Source organism: Physeter macrocephalus, chromosome 18 (genome assembly GCF_002837175.3).
Source record: "Physeter macrocephalus isolate SW-GA chromosome 18, ASM283717v5, whole genome shotgun sequence".
NCBI lineage: Eukaryota > Metazoa > Chordata > Mammalia > Artiodactyla > Physeteridae > Physeter > Physeter macrocephalus.
In genome coordinates, this window is record NC_041231.1 from 89,220,249 (window position 1) to 89,242,364 (window position 22,116).

Below are 22,116 nucleotides of genomic sequence, written 5' to 3' on the forward strand. Positions count from 1 at the left end.
CTTCCTCATCCCTTTTGTTATGGAACCAGGTTCGTTTGCCCGATGCACAGCAAGCCAAACACTGAGAGACTGAGGTCTACAGCAGAGAAAAGTTTTACTCACAAGGCAGCCAAGGGGGGAGATCCAAGAACAAATCTCAAATCCACTTCCCTGAAGGCAAGGAGCTTGGGATATTGATGGGATAAGGGAGCAGGGTGGTCTGAGGTGTGGGGAAAGATGATTGGAGGAAAGAAAAAGGTGAAATAATTGGTGTTCTGTGGAGGCTGAACATGCTTTTTCATGGGATGTATGTTCAGAAAATGGCAGTGTTAACATGATCTGAGGGTGGAGTTTTTGGCCCTCTGATGTCAAAAGGTCATCCATCGGACACTTGTACAGGCCCCATTGAGTGGTCGGTGGTCTTGACAGGTTTGAGCTGGGCAAGACTAGCTCCATGTTCCTGAAAAACATTTTAAGCAACAGTTATCATATGTCAGAGGTATTATCTATAGGGGCAGGTCAAAGAAGTCTTGTGATGTATGTCTAAGCTACACGAAACTTGGAAGGTGTGCAGTTTGCAAGAACAATTATAGAAAGGTTGGTTAGTGAAGGCAGGTTACAGGGTATTATTTATTAAGAAAGTTATAGTTTAAGGGATCTAACTGATGACTGCCCTCTTTTAACTTTTAGTGTGGTTGTGTTATTTATTATAATGCAGTTAGGTTCATTTGTTACTGTTTATGTTCTATTTTGGGTACACAACATTGTGGTTGATTTTAATTATTTGCCCTGTCCTGAAAGTCATAAGCTGTACAAAAAGATATACTGAGAGAAGTGTCTCTCATCCCCTGCCCCACTCCCATTCCTACTGCTTAGTTCCTAGTCCTGCATTCTTTATACCTGGTTCTTGTCCATTCCCCATAAGAAACCATTCTCCTTAGTTTCTGATTTATTTATCCTATCCTTTTCCACAAATGAGCAGATATAGAGATAGAGATAGATAGAGATAGAGATAGAGACCTCTGTCTCTATCTCTATATCTATACTCCTTTCTTTCCTATATGAAGGGTCCACGCTATAGATATCCTTTGGCACTTTGCTGTTTTTCACTTAACAATATATCCTGGGAATCTACGTATAGGTCATTCTCATTCTTAACTGCAACTTCAGAGCTCTTCATTGTATGGATGTACCATACTTTTCTCAACCATTCTCCTATGTGTGGGCATTTAGATTGTTTCTAATATTTTATAATTACAAAAAATATTCCTAACGATCTGATTCCAGTTACAATGTGTGGTTTTTCCCCCCTCCCCACACCAAGCAGTTCTCTGACACCAGATGGGTGTCCTACAATTCAACTCAATTCCGGCACTATCTACCTGGAGATAGGTAGACCGTTCCCCTGCCCCCACTTGCTAATCTCAAGTCCAGGTTGTTACCTGTGCTTCTGAAGAGCCAGCTATAGATCAGAGGTTCCAGTGACCCCCTCTTTTTGTTTGCTAGAGTGGCTTTCAGAACTCAGAGAAACATTTTACCTACTAGATTACTGATTTGTTATAAAAGGATAACCAGATGGAAGAGATGCATAGGGCAAGATGCCTAGAGAAGGGCACCGAGTTTCCATGCCTCTGAGCTGGCCACTCTCCCGGAATCTCCATGTGTTCACCAATCCAGAAGCTCTCAGAACCCTGTCCTTTGGTTTTTTTTATTACATAGCCATGGTTGGTTATATCATTGGCCATTGGTGATTGATTCAACCTACAGTTCTTTTTCCCTTCCTGTTGGTCTGGGAAGTAAGACTGAAAGTTCCAACCTTCTAATCACATGGTTCTCTCACTCCTGCATCCCACCCTATGCAGAAGCTCAGTCACTGAGAATGGAGGCCCTCTCTGCCCTTCGTGCACAGTTCTGAATCCTCCACACAGAACACTGAGTGCATTGTGGGTGAACCACTAATAGTTGCTAAATACGTTGGTGTACTTTCTCTTGCCATCCCGTTGACATGTTAATAGCTTTCTTAGTATTTACGAAAGACAGCATTTAGATCCTGTACAGTTGGCACATTCTTCAGTGGGAATCCTGAGGACTAAATGACTTATTTAAATGCAGGTGGAGGCTGTACTCTGCCCCCGCATGCTCGGCATTGCTAACCTTTCATCTTGCATCGTTATGTACACACTTCCAGCTGCTCTGCATTCTTAGTGGAAATTTTACATTCCGCTGCCTAGAGTGGTTCGGTAACCAGAATCCCATTTGGGAAGACAAACCAAACAAAAATGACAATGGTGAAATAGAAAGCAAGTTGTAGTAAGTGAAGAAGAATACTAAAGAAAAGACAAACAATCCAAAAAATTTTTTTTCGTTTCAATGCTTTGTTAGTAGTGGTTTCTGTAATTACTCCTAAGAGTTCTCTTGGGTTAATTGGTTATTTTTTAACTTTATGAGGGTCATGTTATTCTCTTCAGCATAGCATTAGGGAAACCCATGCAGACTTATGAATGCCTTAAAAATGACTCAAGTCCTGTTTAGTTTTGCTGTAAGATAGAGTGTCCATTGCAAATAATTATTTTAGACTAAAGTTAATAAATGTGAGGTTTAACATTATATATTCAGAATGCTTGGGATTATCTGATCTTTTAAAATATTCCACAAAGTGCAAGAGAGCCAAAATTAAACCAGAAAGCCAATAGTTTAAAAATTTGTGGTATGCTGGGAAATTGATTTGATGGTTCAAAATTTGATGAAAATTAGCAGGCATTTTGTTTTTTAAGACAAAAAGATTTAGCAGTATGGACACATTTAAATATATGCTTACACTTAAGAATTTTTCAAGGAAGGTATTACTAATGATGGGTATATTATCTTTTGGGTTACTTTTATAAAAGTTAAAAAATATTTTTTTAGACATTACGTTTTAAAGCCGTTTTAGGTTCACAGCAAAATTGAGGGGAAGGTACAGAGATCTCCCATATAGCCCTTGCCCCCAGACATGCATAGTCTCACAAGAGTGGTAAATTTGTTACAGTTCATGAACCTACACTGACACACCCACAGTCCATAGTTTACATTAGGGTTCACTTGTGGTGTTATATATTCTATGGGTTTAGACAAATGTATAATGACATGTAACTTTTGGGTCACTTTTAAGCTAAAAAGAAATCTTTTACCTTGCTGTTTTGAATAGCCATGTCATTTTGTGAATTTGTTTTGACTTGTTTTCCTGCTTCAATGAAGGGGGAGACATTCATTTAGAGAACAGTTCAAAAGCCAAATATGCAAACTGATGCTAAGATATCCATTATTGTCAGAAAAATGACCCTCTGAATAAGAGATGATAATTCACACCTGATAGATGAATCCTAACCCTTCCTTTGGGTATCAGCCCCTGGACTGGGTACAACAACACAGGGACCTGTAGAGGACCCAGGTAGAGATGAGTGGTTGCATCAGCTCATAGAAACTAATTGGACCCTTCTGGGAATGTTCTAAACAGCTGGTGCATTATAATTAGAGACATCTCCTATAACTAGGTTGTCACTGAAGTTAGAGTGGTTGGAATTTTTTATTATTATATAACAATGCTGATGAAAATATTTCAGTGGCTGGGCTGATTTTGCCACCATGCCTTTCTGGAATTTCTAAAATTTCAGAGGGTTAACAGATTTCAATTTTCATTCCATTGGAGTTCCATAAATTATACTGATATGATCATGTAAAGAATAGTTGGCAGGTAGCAGTGAAGGGGAGAGAAACTTGGGTGGTCTTGAGAAGATACTGGAACCACTGAATAAGGGTGGTCTAGATATGCCAATATATACAAATGTTTACAGATATTCAGTTGTATATAATTCCAGAAAGTGCTTATTTAAATGGGTACAAATATGTGTCTACTATTTCTGCTAGTGGCCAATTTCTGTCTTGGACAACATTAGCAGTAGGAATGAACCCTGCACTGGGAATCAGAAGTGGACTCATATGACTGCTTCTTTGCTTACTGTGTGACCTTGAGGGGTGGAGAGGCTCATCTTTTCCTTTCTATACAACTGGAATAATACTAACCTTATAATATTATTTTGAGGAATAAACATCACTATAAGTGTGAAAGCATTTTATAAATTCTGTTGTGTTTTACAATTGTAAACTTATTTGAAAATAACTAACATAAAGATATTACAAAAAGTCAAGGTAACATGTGAAAAGTGTTTGATACAATTCTGGGCATGGTATGTGCTCAGAAAAATTGGCCCCAATTTTGTTTAATTAAAGTATTTACTGAAGGTCACACACACACACATATACACACACAATGGAATATTACTCAGCCATAAAAAAGAATGAAATAATGCCATTTGCAGCAACATGGATGGACCTAGAGATTATCATATTAAGTGGTTATCATATTAAGTCAGATAGAGAAAGAAGAATATCATATGATATCATTTATATGTGAAATCTAAAAAAAATGATACAAATGAACATATTTACAAAACAGAAATAGACTCACAGACATAGAAAACAAACTTATGGTTACCATAGAGGAGAGGAGGGTAAACAAATTAGGAGTTTGGGATTAACATACACACACTACTATATATCAAATAGATAAACAACAAGGACCTACTGTATAGCACAAGGAGCTATACTCAATATTTTATAATAACCTGTAATGGAAAGGAATCTGAAAAAGTATCTATCTCTATCTATCTATCTATCTATCTATGAATCACTTTGCTGTACACTTGAAACTAATACAGCATTGTAAATTAACTCAGAGAAAGAGGAATATCATATGATATCACTTATATGTGAAATCTAAAAAAAAATGATACAAATGAACATATTTACAAAACAGAAATAGACTCACAGACATAGAAAACAAACTTATGGTTACCATAGAGGAGAGGAGGGTAAACAAATTAGGAGTTTGGGATTAACATACACACACTACTATATATCAAATAGATAAACAACAAGGACCTACTGTATAGCACAAGGAGCTATACTCAATATTTTATAATAACCTGTAATGGAAAGGAATCTGAAAAAGTATCTATCTCTATCTATCTATCTATCTATCTATGAATCACTTTGCTGTACACTTGAAACTAATACAGCATTGTAAATTAACTATACTTCAATTTAAAAAAAGTATTTACTGAGTGAATTCTATGTCCAAAGCACCATGAATAGATCTTTGAGTTATAGATGAGGCTCGTTACTAAAAAAAAGAAAAGAGAGATGCAGTCCATGAAAATATTGATAACATAAGGGGAATATGTTATACCTATGAAAAATGTTGTATGGAGATTCAGACAAAATGATATGGAATTTCTGAGAAGAATTATATCCAGATGAGTGAAGGGTAGGCGATAGAATAGTGAGAAATGAGGTTAGAGTGTGAAAAGATGGGGCCAGCTCAGATGTGATCTCAAATACCCAAGTCCAGGACATGTGGACTTCATCTGAAGGCACTGAAGGAAAATAGAGTTGAAGGCTCTTTGTGTAGGTTGGGCTATATTTTGCAAATAAATAGCTTCAGTATGTTTTTTTTTCCTAAATACCTAAGTCTATCATATGGACAGTTACAAAAATGTGATTTTTAAAAAAAAATTTATTTTCATGGGCTCAGCAGTTGTGACTCATGGGCTTAGTTGCTCCGTGGCATGTGGGATCTTCCCGGACCAGGGCTCCTAAATGCCTAAGTCTATCATATGGACAGTTACAAAAACGTGATTTTTTTAAAAAAATTTGTTTTGTTTATTTATTTTTGGCTGCATTGGGTCTTCATTGCTGTGCGTGGGCTTTCTCTAGTTGCGGCGAGCAGGGGGCTACCCTTCGCTGCAGTGTGCAGGTTTCTCATTGCGGTGGCTTCTCTTGTTGTGGAGCACGGGCTCTAGGCGCCCGGGCTTCAGTAGTTGTGGCTCATGGGCTCAGCAGTTGTGACTCATGGGCTTAGTTGCTCCGTGGCATGTGGGATCTTCCCGGACCAGGGCTCAAACCCATGTCCCCTGCATTGGCAGGCGGATTCTTAACCACTGTGCCACCAGGGAAGCCCATGTGATTTTTTTTTAAAAAAGCAATTTAAAATTGAATTTTTAAAATGTATCAGGAGTTTTTACAAGAGATCAGTGGTCATTAGATTTTCATGATGGTGTCCTTTAAAGGCATCATTTCCTCAGGTTCTTAGACCGACTTTGGTTTACTTGGCCTAGGGTTTCAAAAGGTGGTGAGTGCTGAGATTTGAGGCAGGTAGACCTGAAGCATTCAGCCTAGCAGCCCCAGGGAATGGTATTGCCACTTCATTAATTAGTTCATGGAGCATCCCTTTGGGCTAGTTTAGCAGAATTATCCCTATTTTTACAGAGCAAGAAAATGAGGTGTGAGGTGTTGAATTGGCAATCAGTCCTGGAGTTCAGAATTTCAGACCTTTAGTCAATTCCTCAGTTTGTAGATCTTGTTCTTATTAATCCAAATATGTATTTTCACAACAACAATTTTAGTTTCATTGAGTTTATTTTTTTTAATAAAAATTCATGTTTTTAAGTCATGCAGGTTTTAACTTGAATTTGACCCAGCTGTGATATTGTCCAAGTGTCAAATGGAATTCTTGAACTTGAGTTAAATTATATACTTAGACTTGTCAAATTCACATAACGTTTTTTTCCTGTTTGTTGTTGGGTTTTGTTTGTTTGTTTTTGTTATAGCCATCTGTGACATAAACACAATCTAAATAAGATACCAGAGGCAGAGTGACATATTGAAAGGTGCATGTGATTTATATTCAAAGACCTGGCTCATCCCGTTCTAGCAGAATGAACATGCTTAAGTCACTTTTGCCCTCTTTGACTTTGAAATATTTCCAAGAAAAATGTTAGCCAAATATTTAATCTATATATCTATCCATCCAGCTGTCTAATTTCTACTCAGGGAGTGACTCCTCTCTGATTCACCAGGCTAACCTACTTCTCAATATCCAAATAAACTGGGTTTTCCAAGACAACGTTGAACCCAGTGCAGAATCAAGGTAAGAGGTCAGCTATAAGCATGTTTTGCTTTTGCCTGGTGGTGGTTCCCTCACTAACTGACAAAAGCCAACCAGGAGTATGATCTCTGCTGAGTCTACAATGAATGTTCGAGTTCATTGATGCCTTTTCAGTTGATTTGGTTCCATAGTCACAGATTACACCTAACACTGGTCAGGATGCTCTCACCAGCAAGACATTCCTGGTACAGAGTGGAGTACCTCATACTCAATCCTCTGGGGTCCATCCCTCCATAACCAGGTGTGTTGATACTTAACATTACTCTCATATTTCAAACATTATTTATTTTCAAAGGGCAAGGGAAAGTGTACAGCCTAATAAGAAAATGTATGTGTTTTAAAAATATATTCTAATTGATTATTATGTTTCCCATATGTAAGCCACAGTGTCTCTAGATTAGCACCAAGTGACCAAGTGACCAACACTTAATCTCTGATAAGGGCTCTGGGAAAGCTCCCCTTATATGTAGTTGATTTCCTTAATTCTTTGGTGATTTAAGTTATTATTTAAAATGCCAATTAGAAAAATGCATTTTTAATGAAAAATGGTATTTTTTCCCCTCAAAAGTCCTAATTGTTTTATACAATGGTCTTACATTTTTTTTTTTCAATTCAAACGTATTACTTGGATTATTTTTTCAAATTCTTTTATTAGTATATCTGGAAACAGACTGATTTAGTTATTTTAACTAAAATGACTCAAAGAAATATATATTTAGGATTAATCTTCAATTCAGCTGGTTAATCATGAACATTTGGAGAGTATTTTTGTCGTACTGAATGAGGAAAACAACTTATTCAAGACAGATGGTTTAATTTAATTCAAGCAACAACTTACAGACTCAGAATAAAGTTATATAATTATTTAAAAAAACCATCTATTTGTGAATTTCTGTATATAATAACTATAGACAAGTATGCGCTAAATAAAAATAGCAGGCAGCTCAACAGGAGTTTCCAAGTTATTTGTTTATCTAATGTATTCACCTTCATCTTTAATTCAACAATCTAACAGGGTATTAAGCAATCAAGTTTGGAAGGAAAGACATCTGAAAAAATAACAATTGGTGTGACATATGTGCTCAGTACATTACTAGTTAATATTGAGGGTAACTACAAAGTAACAGTAAGGACAATAAATTAAAAACCAGATAAGTGAAATGTACAATATGTTAGATGATGGTAAGTGCTATTAAAAAAAACAAAAAGGCAGGGAAGGGCAATAGAGAACCAGGGATGTGGCAGAAGCTTTAAGTTCAGTGGCCAGGGAGTCAGTATTAAGAGGTGGGGAGGATTTCACGAAGCAGATACTATCAGCATAGACGCAGACTCAGAAAGGCCTGTCCTTCACACAGGCAAAGACTCATTTGCAGTTAAACAAGCTAAGCCTTAAGAGGAAGCAAATCTGCTGGGAGAGGGATTTGGAGTCATCCAAGGTGCTGTAAACTACAACCCTGGCCACAAAACTGTATTCCCTGGAAATCGAATCTCTTTTCTTCTGCTGTAGTAAGAACTAAATAAATCAAGGGACCCTTGGGATCAGTCAAGAGTAAGCTTGCAATACATTCCATTAAACTGAAAAAAACTGCCTCTTCTTTATTTCAGCAAATTCTCAATTCTAATAATTTATTTTACAGAAATGCTTACATATTTATGCAAATAAATATTTACGAGGAAATCTATCATGGCGTTATTTGCAACAGCAAAATTTAGAAACAACCAACAGGATTGTCATTGAGGGACAGGTTAAATAAATTATGGCACATCCATGGTGTGGAATATACACAGCTATTACAAAGAATGAAGCAACCCTTACTGTAAATACCAGTATGGAACAACTGCCATGGTAATTGTTAAATGAAAAAAGCAAGGTGCAGAAGAATGGGTACAGCAGGTTATCCCCATTTTTAAAAATTACATGTATAAAATGTCCACATAAGACAATATGTAGGGCTTCCCTGGTGGCGCAGTGGATGAGAGTCTGCCTGCCGATGCAGGGGACACGGGTTCGTGCCCTGGTCCGGGAAGATCCCACACCGCGGAGCGGCGGCCGCTGAGCCTGCGCGTCCGGAGCCTGTGCTCTGCAACGGGAGAGGCCACAACAGTGAGAGGCCCGCGTACCACAAAAAAAAAAAAAAAAGACAATATGTATATGTAGGTATAGGCTGCCTTTGAATGAATATTGCTAATTCTGGTTGCAACTTTGTGGTTGGGGGACAGGAATGGGAAAGATTCTTCCTTTTCACTGTATGCCCCATTTTACCACTTGAATTTTGGTCAGGTGCATACATTATCTGTTAAACTTTTTTTTAAAAAAAGTCAACATCACTGCAAATATTAGCTTAGGGCCAAGAATCTCTGGGTTTAAAATGCAAAAAAAAATTATTGAGATTGTTTAAAAATTTTTTACTCTAAATTAGAGTCTTTTGTTTGTTTGTTTGTTTTTTGTTTTTTTTGTTTTTTGTGGTACGCGGGCCTCTCACTGTCGTGGCCTCTCCCGTTGCGGAGCACAGGCTCCGGACGCGCAGGCTCAGCGGCCATGGCTCACGGGCCCAGCCGCTCCGCGGCATGTGGGATCTTCCCGGACCGGGGCACGAACCCGTGTCCCCTGCATCGGCAGGCGGATTCCCAACCACTGCACCACCAGGGAAGCCTAGAGTCTCTTTTAATTAAATTTCAATAAACATTTATTGTTCAACTAGCAGGCATTGCCAAATGTTGTTTTAGGCACTGGAGAGTCATGAAGAATTCTACCCCTTGTTCTTCTCAAAATGGCATAATTTGATTGAAGAGAGAGTCCCATAAATTATTTAGGGTTAATAGTTATCTCTAAAATAACTACCAAAGTGCAAAGCAAATAGTGGTTCACTTGTATGGACAACCCTGCCCCTTAGTATGTGTGATTTTAGGCAAATTAATTAATTAAGCTCCAGTTTCTTCATTTGTAAAATGGGGTTAAATAGTAAGTACTTATTCAGGGCATAGTTTTGATGATTAAATGATATATAATGCATGTAAATTGCTCAGTACAGCGCTTGTCATTAAATATAGTGAAATAAATGTTGGCTATTTTTATTTATCAGTTCCCTTTGCTATTTTTATTAATCAGCTCCTTTTCAAATCAGGAAGGAAAAAAAAAAAGCCCTAAAAACAGAAGTGGGATCATCAATACTATAGTAGCCATAGCAGTTTGAGACAGAAAAGTAAAGAAGGGTGAACAGGGAAGGACTGGTGATGACTGGGCTGGGTGTTGATTAGCAAATGGAATTTCAGCAGGTGGAGGAAGGGGGAGGGCATTTGGGGCAGAGGGGCATGATGAACAAAGGCGTGGAAGAGGATTCAGGGTGTGTTTTGGGAATGGAGGAAGGTAGGCTGGTTTGACCTAAAGTCACAACTAGGGGCTGGGGAGGAAGGAGTGTTGGTGTTGGACCCTACAAGGGGTCCTTGTAGGCCAAGCTTAAGAGTTGGGATATATCTTTCAGTGGAAACCAGATAGCAGAAGACTGAGGAGAGGATAGTGTGGGAGGAATTAGGAAGAGGAATGATGAAGAGGAGAGAAAGGGCCAAAGGGTCAAGGGAGAAATTGAAGACACCAGATGGGGGTGAAGGGTCCTAGCTATTTAATGGAACAAGTAGAGGCAGCAGGGGATAAAATCAAGATGGGGGCCTAGCTTTGTAAAGGGATAAGGATCCTTCTCCTGAGACAGGCAGCAAAGGAGAAAAGTGGTGAAGATGTAGATGAAGTGGGTTATGGAGGGAAGGGAGGTGGAAAGCCTTCATGCCTGTTGGCCTTTATTTTCTTGAAGTTTGGAGGGAAATGATGTGCTGAGAGTGAGTGTGCCTGGAGTGTGATTTTAGGATTTAGGATGAAAGGTAGGGATTTGGACAGCTCACTGTGGGAAATGTAAGAAGTAGTTGATTTGGGAGGAGGACAGGGTTGGCCGATGCCAAAGCCTTGTCTCAGGCCAAGGTGCCCGAGGGGCCATGTGGTTCTTCGTACAACAGCCTGGACCCTGGAAGCAAAAGGAGCCAGAAAGATGACCAGACCTACCCAGATGCAAGGGGTTCGGGAATGGAGGGTGGTGGTCAGAGTCTGGCTGGTGGATAGAGGAAGAAGTGAAGTCGAGAAAAGTTGATGAAGTCAGAGTCTCAAGAAAATAGGATGGGGTCACATGCCTGGTGGGGACCCAGAAACTCTCGGCAGCAGGCGGGTGAGGAGAGATGACCAAACACTATGTGTGGCTGGAGGGGGAGGACACTTGGGAGTTCAAGATTTTATAGGATTATTTTATTTTTGTTTTACAGAAAGTAATTGCTTAAAAAAGTTGCCTTAAAATTCTCATAATAGCTCAACAGTTTCTGTTGTTGGCACAGATCATGAACAGTATGCCCAGGGCTTAAGTGAAATTTTTCTTGAGAGCTCTGTTAAGGCAACATACCATCTATAGAGGGTGAGCCCAGAGTGTTTATGTAAGTGGAAAAAAGCGCAAGGTTTTAGCAAAGGCAACACAGGTCTCAGCCAGTTCCCTGGAAACCTGTCATTTTTCCTCATAGGGGGAAAAAAAAAGCACTCGGTGCTTTGTATTTCATAAGCTCAGTGATTTGTATTTCTTTGCTTTTGAAGGTAAAACCAGTCATCCACAGCAGGATCAATGTGTCAGCTCGCTTTAGAAAACCACTTCTGGAACCCTGCGCTATCTTGTAAGTTGGAGCCCTTTACATTTTGAGTTAAAATTGATGTGGTGGTTTCCTTTTGGGTTGGGATTTATTTTGTAGTTTTAAAGGCATAACTGTGTCAAACGGTTTGGCTCACTGGCTTTTCTTTTTTTCCAGCTTGATTGCAAATGGAGACCTTATAAACCCAGCTTCTCGACTCCTCATCCCTAGAAAAGCCTTGAATCAGTGGGATCATGTACTACAAATGGTCACGGAAAAAATAACTCTGAGGAGTGGGGCTGTCCACAGGTATGTCAAAGTAATCTTGCAAGTGGATGGGTTTCAGAATTGCTGAGGATATTCCCAAGAGGCTCTGGAGTCACTGGTCTCTAGATTTGAATTTCAGCTCACCAGTTAGGCTCTATATGCCTCAGTTTCTCTGTCTGTAAAATGGGTATATAATTGTTCATACCTTGTAGCGTTGTTTTAGGAAGGAGTTAATCCGCATAAAGAGCTTAGAACAGTACTTGGCACATAGTAACTTCTCAACAGATATTAACTGTTTATATTCTTTGGCACATAGAGCACATCAACAAATATTAACTATTTTTTTCTTTTGATTTACAGCAAGTAGGCAAGCATCAGCATTGTTTTATTTGAGAAGGACTTTTTTTTTTTTTTGAGTGAGCCAGCTTCTTGACTCTTAATTAACTGTCCCTTTCTTTAGGAGATATTTATAATTATCTGATGGTCCAAATTATTTGCCTCAGGTAAAAAAATCAGACATCAGGAGGTATTAGTGGGTTTAGGAAGGAGGCAAGTTAGAGAGGATAATTCAGTGGGGTTGCCTAAACTTGAGAAATCAAAAACTTTTTTCTCAAATTCTAATATTTAAGTGAAGATTAAAATCGTGGCTTTTAAGTTGTGAAGCCTATGAAACTATACCTTGATGGAGGCTCACTGATTTATTGTCTCATAAGTGGGAGGGTTACAAATAATATAGACATGTACAGAGATTATATATAATATGTGACACACAAATATTTGAAATCCAATGAAGAGTTTTCTGGTAGTTATTCTTGAATATTATCCTCACCCAGTCTCTCTAACATACTCCACTGGTAGAGAACACTATAGACATGTAGGGTAAAATAAGCTCTCAGATGGTTGTATGTTTTGCAGTTAAATGTGGGTACAGATTAATGTATGCATACTTACATATATTAGTATATATAGTTTCACAACCATTGTGATTTTAAATATAATTGTTTTAATTGAAAGTATAATATTTCACATGCGGTAAAAAATTCAAATAGGACAAAAATATAAATAAAAACTATTTATCCCACCTCAGATTCCCCAGTCTTTCTTTCCAGTACTTTTCTGCATCATTGCAGGATGGAAACTGGAATTCATAGAAACACAAATGGGAACACACACACACATGAATAAATATGTAAATACACCTTGCTTTTTTCCCTGTAACAAAAAATCTTGGACAGTTTTCTTATCAGCACAAATCGGTCTATCTTTTTATGTTTAACTACTACAAAATATTCCATTTTATGGGCGTACCTTAATCTATTTAACAGTCTCCTCTTGATGGAAATTTCGGTCATTTTCAACTTTGCTATTACAGTATATATTTTTGTATCTAAGCAGAGTTTGTTAAGAGATGAAAGTGTAGAAGATGAATTGCTGTATCAAGTGGTGAATGCTATTAAATTCTGATAGATACTGCCAACTGTCTTCCAGAGTCTGTACTAATTTACCAAAAGTGCATGAGAGGGCCTGTTTTTCATGCTCTCATCTATACTATAAAACTAACAAACATTTTGTCTTGGTAGAAGTAGTATTTCATGGTTTCTTGAATTTTATTTATTTAATATACCACAACAACAACATCACTGATCACTTCTTGTGTGGGAGTCATTATTCCAAGTGTTTTACATTTTTAACTTAATTAACTCAGCAACGCTATGAGGTGACTAGTTCTATTATTCTCTTTTAATAGACATGAAACATGAGACATAGGGGGGAAATTTACTTGCCCAAGATTATTCAGGTAATGAGTAGAAGGGCTGGAATTCAAACTTAGTAGGCAGTCTCCTCCAGAGCCTGTGCTGTTAACTACCAAGCTAGTCTGTAAATAAATGCCATACATTTATCTCCCATTATATATGAATGAACATATTCATTACATATGAATATGAATATATATCTCTCATGGCCTTTGCACATTTATTTTATTGATTTATAGGGACTCTTTATATATTACAGAAATTAGTCCTTTCTCATATATGACTTTTAAATATGTTTCCATATTTAAATATGTTTAAATATGTTTCCAATTTGTATTTCTTTTCCAATTTGTATTTTTATAACTCTTTATGTTTCTTTTTGCACACAGATGTGATGAATTTTGATGCAGTCAAATTTTCAATCTTTCATTATGATCATTAGGTTCTATGATTAGCTTAGGTCTTCTTCACGCTGAGATTATAAAAATATTCTCCCATGTTTTTGTCTTTCAACTTTTAAATTTCATTTAAACCTTTGATCCTTTTAGATTTCATTTTGGCATCAGGAGTAAAGGCAGATCTCAACAGTTATGCACTGATTTTTTTTAAAAAGATATATAGTTTTGTCTTTTGACACATACATAGATGTAAACCCACTCAAGAAATCATATGAAGCACACAAAGATACATACACACAATTGCATGCCCAGATACACCCATTCATACATATATTGATATGAACAAATTGATACATAGAAATAAAATGTATTCCAGAACAAATACAGAAATGAGAATATAGTTTTATGTCCCCTGAACACCTGAATACTTGGAGAGGCTTAATTCTTACTGTAATGCCAGACATGAATGAGGTTTGGTTGCTGCTCACTTGGGACACGCCTACCCTCCCTTAACAGAACAGAACAGGGAGGGTTGGACCCTCCCTGTGCATCAGTATATATATCAGAAGCATCCCACACAAATTGGTTCAACTCCTTGTTTATGATTCTTGCGTTTTGTAGCAAAGTAAGAAAGCAGGTCAACAAGAGTCATATAAAAGAAGGCTAAAATCACAGGCTAGAATTTATTCAGTATCTTTTACCTACCTGTCGAGGAAACCAGTCACATTTTGGCTGTTTCCAGAGTCACAGCTTTGCTGCCTTTTCATTTCTAGCTGTAAAAGTTAACTACTGATTCAGATCTTCCTATTTTGAAGGAAAATGAAAGAAGAAGAATATCTGGATCTAGGCCAGTGGTTCTCAACCAGGGCAATTTTGCTACTAGGGGATGCTTGCAGTGTCCGGAGTCATAGGGAATAGGGGCAGCTATCATCTACCATCTAGTAGGTAGAGGCCAAAGGTGCTGTTGACATCTTACAATTCCCAGGACAGCCTCCCCACCTCTCCTACAATTATCAGGTCCAAAATGTCAATAATGTTCAGCAAGCCTGGTGTAGGGTCAAGGCAGGAAATCCAGATATCTGGGTTAAGTGTTGGTATTTAGACTCTGAGGGATAGAATTACATTATCAAGAAAGACTTTAGCATCGTTATACTAACTCAGTACTAACACATTTTAGGGGGTTTGGTGGCTGTTTTTGTTTTACTTCTTGACTCCATATGATATGGCCATGTACATAATCAGTAAACAAGTAGACAGGTCAATGGCAACTATCACTGCCCTTAATTATATAAGAAGTCTGAGAATCTTAAAAGTTATTATCTTAAAACCCTTCCAGTTACTAACTCTTTTGTTTATCACCTTCAAAAACATGCATTGTCTTTGTGGTGTAGTTTTCTAATAGTCTGTTTTTTCTTGTTCTTTAAACAAGTTCTGTGGACACTTTAAATCGTCTAGCAAAGTTATCACTGTTCTTTTAATAAGTAACATATTGTAGTTTGCAGCAGCAGTTTTACAGTAAAGGGAAGTTCTTGTGAAATCCCTTGATTCTGGGAAGATGAGGGAAGGCAAAAGAAAAAAGAAAGGAAGCATGAACGCTATGCAGTTCTGCATCATTAATAGTAGCAATGGGTTCTTTTACCTCCTGCCCTCTCACCTCTTGTTTTCTGACCCAGTTCTGTGTGCTTGGATGTAAAATTTTGGCTGAGGGCTGCTGCTCTTGCATGGAATGCAGTAAGGGGCTTGTCAACCTGACCAATGCATTAAGAAAATTAATTTTAAAGGTGCTCACAGAATATAAGCAGAAGAATCAAACTTCAGTGGAAGCCGAGCTTCATTTAAAGCACGACGTTCTCTACAAGTTAATTCTTGCCCTCTAAAATCTAAACAGGGCAGCAATAGGGGATCATTATGTTAGATTGTCGGTTTTCTTGGGATGAAACACTGTACAGCTAGAGAGTAACTGCATCTGCATTATAGCAATGGCATTTAGCTGAGTCTAATGACTTTGAAGCATTTATAATTCAGTAATTAGCCTAGTAACGAATGAGCCAACTTAAGAACAGAGTTTTTAATTGACTCTGTGATTTTAAGCAGTTCTTGCAATGCTTGTTAAAATTTTAATCGCTGGCATTCATATTTTGGCAGACTTTATACTTTAGAAGGAAAACTGATTGAGAGTGGGGCAGAGTTGGAGAATGGGCAGTTTTACGTGGCTGTCGGCAGAGATAAGTTTAAGAAATTGCCTTATAGTGAATTACTTTTTGACAAGTCAACGATGAGAAGGTCTTACGGGTAAGTTTGCATCCTCATTCACTTCTCACATTTTAATTATCACTTGAAATAGCATTGAGTCTTATGCTGACCACTGGTCTATTTTATAGAATCTTGTTTATCAGTTAAAATGGAAAGCATGTATGAAACAAATTGATGGGTGTTTATTTTGCCGTGATTGGAGATTAAGAACTATTGCATGAAAATATAATTTTGAGGAATCCAAGATAGACTATATAGTATTTTTTTTTACCATTCACTTACGAATTTATATTAAAGACTTATTTTTGTGAAAAAGATACAGGGCAGTGAGCTTCTAAACAGCATACGTTATTAGAAGTTTTAATAGCACCTTAGCTGGTTAGCTAGACCGAATAACTTATCAGTTGGTGCATAGAGAAAATTCTAAAGGTGATTAAAAATGAATATTTTCTACTTAAAAAAATAAAAACAGTTAAAATATAAAAATGATATAGTTCCTTTTGTACAAATAAGTAGAATGGCTGGGTGTGTAATTATTACATGCAGAATTTTAAAGATTACACTTTTAACTACACACGGTGCACAGTGGACCATGTGACACATCTATGAGATGTCATATATTTGTGAAGAATGCCTTATTTCAGCCCAGTGGATGGACGCCGAGGCATGCATTTTCATGAAGAGCCCCAGCCCTGGATGCAGGGACCGTTTGGCTTGCTCATGGTGCCCTGCAATCCATCTCTGCTGCTTTTCTGTGTCCACTTTGCTAGAAAACTGACTTTTTGTAGTTGTCCTCTGCTAGGGTGGGTGATTTGTGGCAGAGATAGAGCAGAATGTCACCAATTTGTTCTCCATTAATTTGCAATCTGTGTAGCTTGATGGAGAGGCTAGCCAAGGGTTTCATAAGTAATAGATGAAATGGAATTTCAGGGGTGGTGTTTGAAGAATGCAAGCAGACTTACTGCTTAACCATCCTTACCCATCCATGAAATCAAATCCTTCACAACCTTTGCTAAACGATACTGGGTTAGGCTGCTGGGCGTTGCAGTACACACTGCAGTAAGAGCTTGTACTTGATGGCAGTGAGAAAACTAGCTCATGGTGGCCTTTCTCAGATTAGTAAGATTTACCTTTATCGCTGTGGCCTCCTTATTTTCAGAGAGGGTTAGGTTTCAAGATGGGTTGGGTTTCAAGATGGATGTTTTCCTATAATAGAAACATCTGGGAGATAACTTACTCTTAGAGCCAAAGAGATTTTTTTACTTTTTGGTGAGAATGACTGGTTTAGAAACTCCCTGAATAGACATGCCAGTGTATTACTATTCTATGCTTCTATCAGAGGTAGACATTATAGACATGATAAAAACTATGGAAATTTATAGTTTTAAATGCCATCTGGCAAAATCATCACTCGGCTTGGGAAATGATTTTTTTGAAATGCAAATAGAAAATTTAGAGATCTGATTTAAAATGCTATGAAAACATTTAAGACAGTACTAAATTTATTTGTAAGCATCAATTAAAATACTATACAAGAGGGACTTCCCTGGTGGCGCAGTGGTTAAGAATCCACCTGCCAAGACAGGGGACACAGGTTCGAGCCCTGGTCGGGGAAGATCCCACATGCCTTGGAGCAACTAAGCCCGTGTACCACAACTACTGAGTTTGCACTCTAGAGCCCGCGAGCCACAGTTACTGAGCCCATGTGCCACAACTACTGAAGCCCGCGTGCCTAGAGCTGGTGCTCTGCAACAAGAGAAGCCACCACAATGAGAGGCCCGCGCACCGCAACGAAGAGTAGCCCCCGCTCACTGCAACTAGAGAAAGCCCGTGCGCAGCAGCGAAGACCCAACACAGCCAAAAATAAATAAATAATAAATTTATAAAAAAAAATACTATACAAGAAAACATTAAAGGTCTTTTGGAATGGAATTTGGAAATGTTATGGTGGTCTTTGTGAAACTGGGAAAGTCTATGGGACTTTTTGTGAAATACTGATGTCAGTAAGTAGTTGAGTTCCATGTCAGGATGACAAATTGAGATGACGATTATCTTGCCTTATATATTATTTGTGAATAACGCTCAGATTTCTAAATTGCAATTTGTTTCCGCAGTCAGAAAGCCTCTTCACTACCTCCTATTGTAGGATCCAGAAAGTCTAAAGGGAGTGTAAGTATCAGATGCTTTACTCATTAATGTTCTATATTTCTGTATGATACAGAGAGACTGTCCTTTGGGTTTCAATTAAATTCGAAGAAATGAAACTTAGCCACCTTGTGGTATATAAGCAAGTATGTGAAACAACACTAGAACATTAATGTTGCAGCTAAGTTTCTAAAGGAGAGCTAACATTTTAAAAATACGGATTTCAAAATATCTTTTTCCCAATATACAGGCCTGATGAAATTTATACCATGGTTGAAATCTAGACAGTGATACACAAATGAGAAGAAATGCTGTATTAGGTCACACCAGTGGTCTGCCCAGTCTTGTTTTCTGTCACTGACCAAGACTGAAAAGAAAGTTTTTGTAACAGAATAGTAATCCTCAGTTATGTTCCTTTAAAAGATTGAGAATCATTCCAAATATTTAGCTCCTTATCAGAATCTTTTCCATCCATCATTCATTCATTTATTTGTTAATTCAGCAAATGTCTACTAAATACCCATTATATGGGAACTGTGACAAGTATTTAGTAGGTAACTTCTTAACCTATTTGTATTTTTTGTCTGTACCCCCTCATGGAGATGAGTTTCATGTCATGCTGGAGTATTGCTTTGACAGGTCTTCTTGGCTGAAACTTCTCTTTCTACTCTTTTGGTTGAACTTCCTGACCTGTAGTGGTCAGAATTGATCTGACATTTCCCCTTTCTGAATTAAATAAGCAAAACGCTTATACTGGTGTTTTGTAAAATAAGTGGCTGCTGGGCAATGATACTGTCTCCTAATGATGATTTAGATATTTCTTCCCCTCCCCCCTTTCTGTAATGTCATGTGAAATTCTTGAAAAAGAAAAATAATTTTGTGTGAAGAAATAGTGCTGATCTCAGTATAACAAACAACAGACATACCCACTCATTCGCTGTAACTATTGTACTATTTATTTATGACAAAGCTCTTGCCCTCAAGAAACTTACAGTCTTATTGAAATAGAGAAAATAGTTTGAAAAGGTAATTAACAAGCTAAAGCTAAATATAAAAAATGTGCTGAAATAGCTATACAGAAGGAATGAGACAAAAGGAATCAATGTGCATTGGCCAAAGTACATGGAGGAAGTTGAATTTGAGCTGTGCCTTTTTTTTTTTTTTTTTTTTTTTTTTTTTTTTTGCGATACGCGGGCCTCTCACTGTTGTGGCCTCTCCCGTTGCGGAGCACAGGCTCCGGACGCGCAGGCTCAGCGACCATGGCTCACGGGCCCAGCCGCTCTGCGGCATGTGGGATCTTCCTGGACCGGAGCACGAACCCGTGTCCCCTGCATCGGCAGGCAGACTCTCAACCACTGCGCCACCAGGGAAGCCCAAGGCCAGATCTTTTATGTGGAGAAAACCTTAACATGGTGAGAGGCCATAGATGAGTTGTCAATTACAAAGCAACTTCCATAACCTTGGTGTAAGGTGGTAAGAGCCTAGACCAGGTAGGTGGTGAGGGGGCAGCAGTAGGTGATTACTGCTCATGAAGAAACAAAGGACTTGCTAGGTGATTGGATACAGGGGATTAATGGAGCAGCTGGAGCCAAAGATAACTGCAAGTTTCTGAGCTTGGATGCCCGAGAAAATGGTGGTACTATGGCTAAGAAGAGGGCAACTAGAGGAAAGAGTGACCTGCCTACTTTCCAATGCATTGAGTTGTGTCATCATGGAATCTAGTTGAAAAATGTTCAGCTAGTAGTTGTAAATGGCAGAGGCTGAGGACATCAGATGTTGATTTGCAAGTTCATCCACAGGATGGTCATAGTGGAAGAACAGAGACGTGTCCTGGTGGTGTTCTTTCCTCGCACCCAGCACAGCCTGGCAGGGAGCAGGGTTGTTCACGCTGTTGAGTGAGAGGATGGGGGAGTGGGAGCCGAGAGGGAGAGAGACAGAGAGACAGACAGACAGACAGACAGAGAGACAGAGAGACAGAGCAGTGAGAACCACAGAGGACCCAAAACTTCATGCGTGTGGAGAGCAAGGGGAGAGAGAGAATTCTAGTAACTGAAAACTATATTTTAGCCACTATAAAGCTAAATAAAAACCAGGAATTTAGGGTTTGGAAATTTTGTCCTCTTGCTCTTCTTCAGGACTTTGGAGTGGAATCTCTTCCACGTACCATGCACATGTGAGCTCATTAACTCTCACAGTACAGCTGGAAAGGTGATGGTTAAACAGAGACCAAGTGTAGTTGAATAACTGACCTAGGTCATAGGGAAAGTTCATGTCAGAACCAAGATCAGGACTCAGCTCTTTACATTCACAATTACTGAACTTCGGGATTAGGTGCTTACTCTTCTGAAATTTAGAATGTCTGATTTTTTATTAAAAATGTGTAATGGGGCTTCCCTGGTGGCGCAGTGGTTGCGCGTCTGCCTGCCGATGCAGGGGAACCGGGTTCGCGCCCCGGTCTGGGAGGATCCCACATGCCGCGGAGCAGCTGGGCCCGTGAGCCATGGCCGCTGGGCCTGCGCTTCCAGAGCCTGTGCTCCGCAACGGGAGAGGCCACAGCAGAGGGAGGCACGCATATCACAAAAAAAAAAAAAAAAAATGTGTAATGTGTTTCCCCTTTTAAAATTCATACACAGGAGGCACATACATGCCTCTTTCTTGCTCACTTGTTTGGAAGATCTGTGCTGTGAATACTGGCTCATCTAATGATGATTGGTGAAGTCTTCTGTGTGTCTGGCATGGAACTAAGCACCAGGGAGATGGTATTGAGCAAAAAGACACAACACTCTCTCTTAGCCCTGGCCTACTCAGGGAGACAAGGGTTACGTAGGCGATGCCACAAAGCAATATGTAATTACAAAGTGTGACTAAAATGAAGGAAGAGTATAGAACAATACGCAAGAAGATAAAAGGAGAGCTTAGGTATGTGTGTCAGGAAAAGACCTCTTTGAGGAAGTGGCCTTTGAAGACTCCAAGTTATATTTTGAGATGAATTTCCATCTCATACACAGCAAAGGCTCAAAATTATATTGCCATGCTATGACTTAGAAAAATACATTGATAGCAGAGTCTACCTCTCTTTCCACAATGCTCCCTAAGCATTCTATAGATTTATCCATCCATTCATCTGCTCATCCAGCCATCCATCCAATGTGTGTTTAGTGAGCACTTACTGAGTGCCAGGAAGTGCTCCAAGCAAGGTTTCAGACCTCAAGGAACTTTTGTTCTAGTGCCTGTATCTGTGTGGGAGTAGGGAGGGTGGAAGAATGGGGGTAGACAGACTATCAATCTCTTATCAAATATAGGGACTTCCCTGGTGGTCCAGTGGTAAAGAATCCGCCTTCCAATGCAGGGGACGCGGGTTCGATCCCTGATCGGGGAACTAGGATCCCGCATGCGGCGGGGCAACCAAGCCGGCACGCCACAACTACTGAGCTTGTGCGCCTCAACTAGAGCCCGTGTGCCGCAAACTGCAGAGCCCACGTGCCCTGGGGCCCGGGCGCCACAACTAGAGAAGACAAAACCCGCATGTCACAACTAGAGAGAAGGCTGCAGGCCGCAACAAAGAGCCCACGTGCCTCAATGAAGAACCTGTGAGCTGCAACTAAGACCCGACACAGGC

The 22,116-nt window shown here is 39.0% G+C and overlaps 1 protein-coding gene across 1 annotated transcript in view; it reads left to right on the top strand.

The window, feature by feature from the left end:
* The window catches only part of DCDC2 (doublecortin domain containing 2), a 167,505-nt gene that overhangs the window by 43,924 nt on the left and 101,465 nt on the right, over positions 1-22,116 (top strand). Inside the window, exons 3-6 of the mRNA XM_024122015.1 lie at positions 11,649-11,725; positions 11,858-11,989; positions 16,245-16,391; positions 18,467-18,521. Coding sequence (XP_023977783.1) covers positions 11,649-11,725; positions 11,858-11,989; positions 16,245-16,391; positions 18,467-18,521 — 411 coding nt within the window. The remainder of the gene's footprint in view (positions 1-11,648; positions 11,726-11,857; positions 11,990-16,244; positions 16,392-18,466; positions 18,522-22,116) is intronic.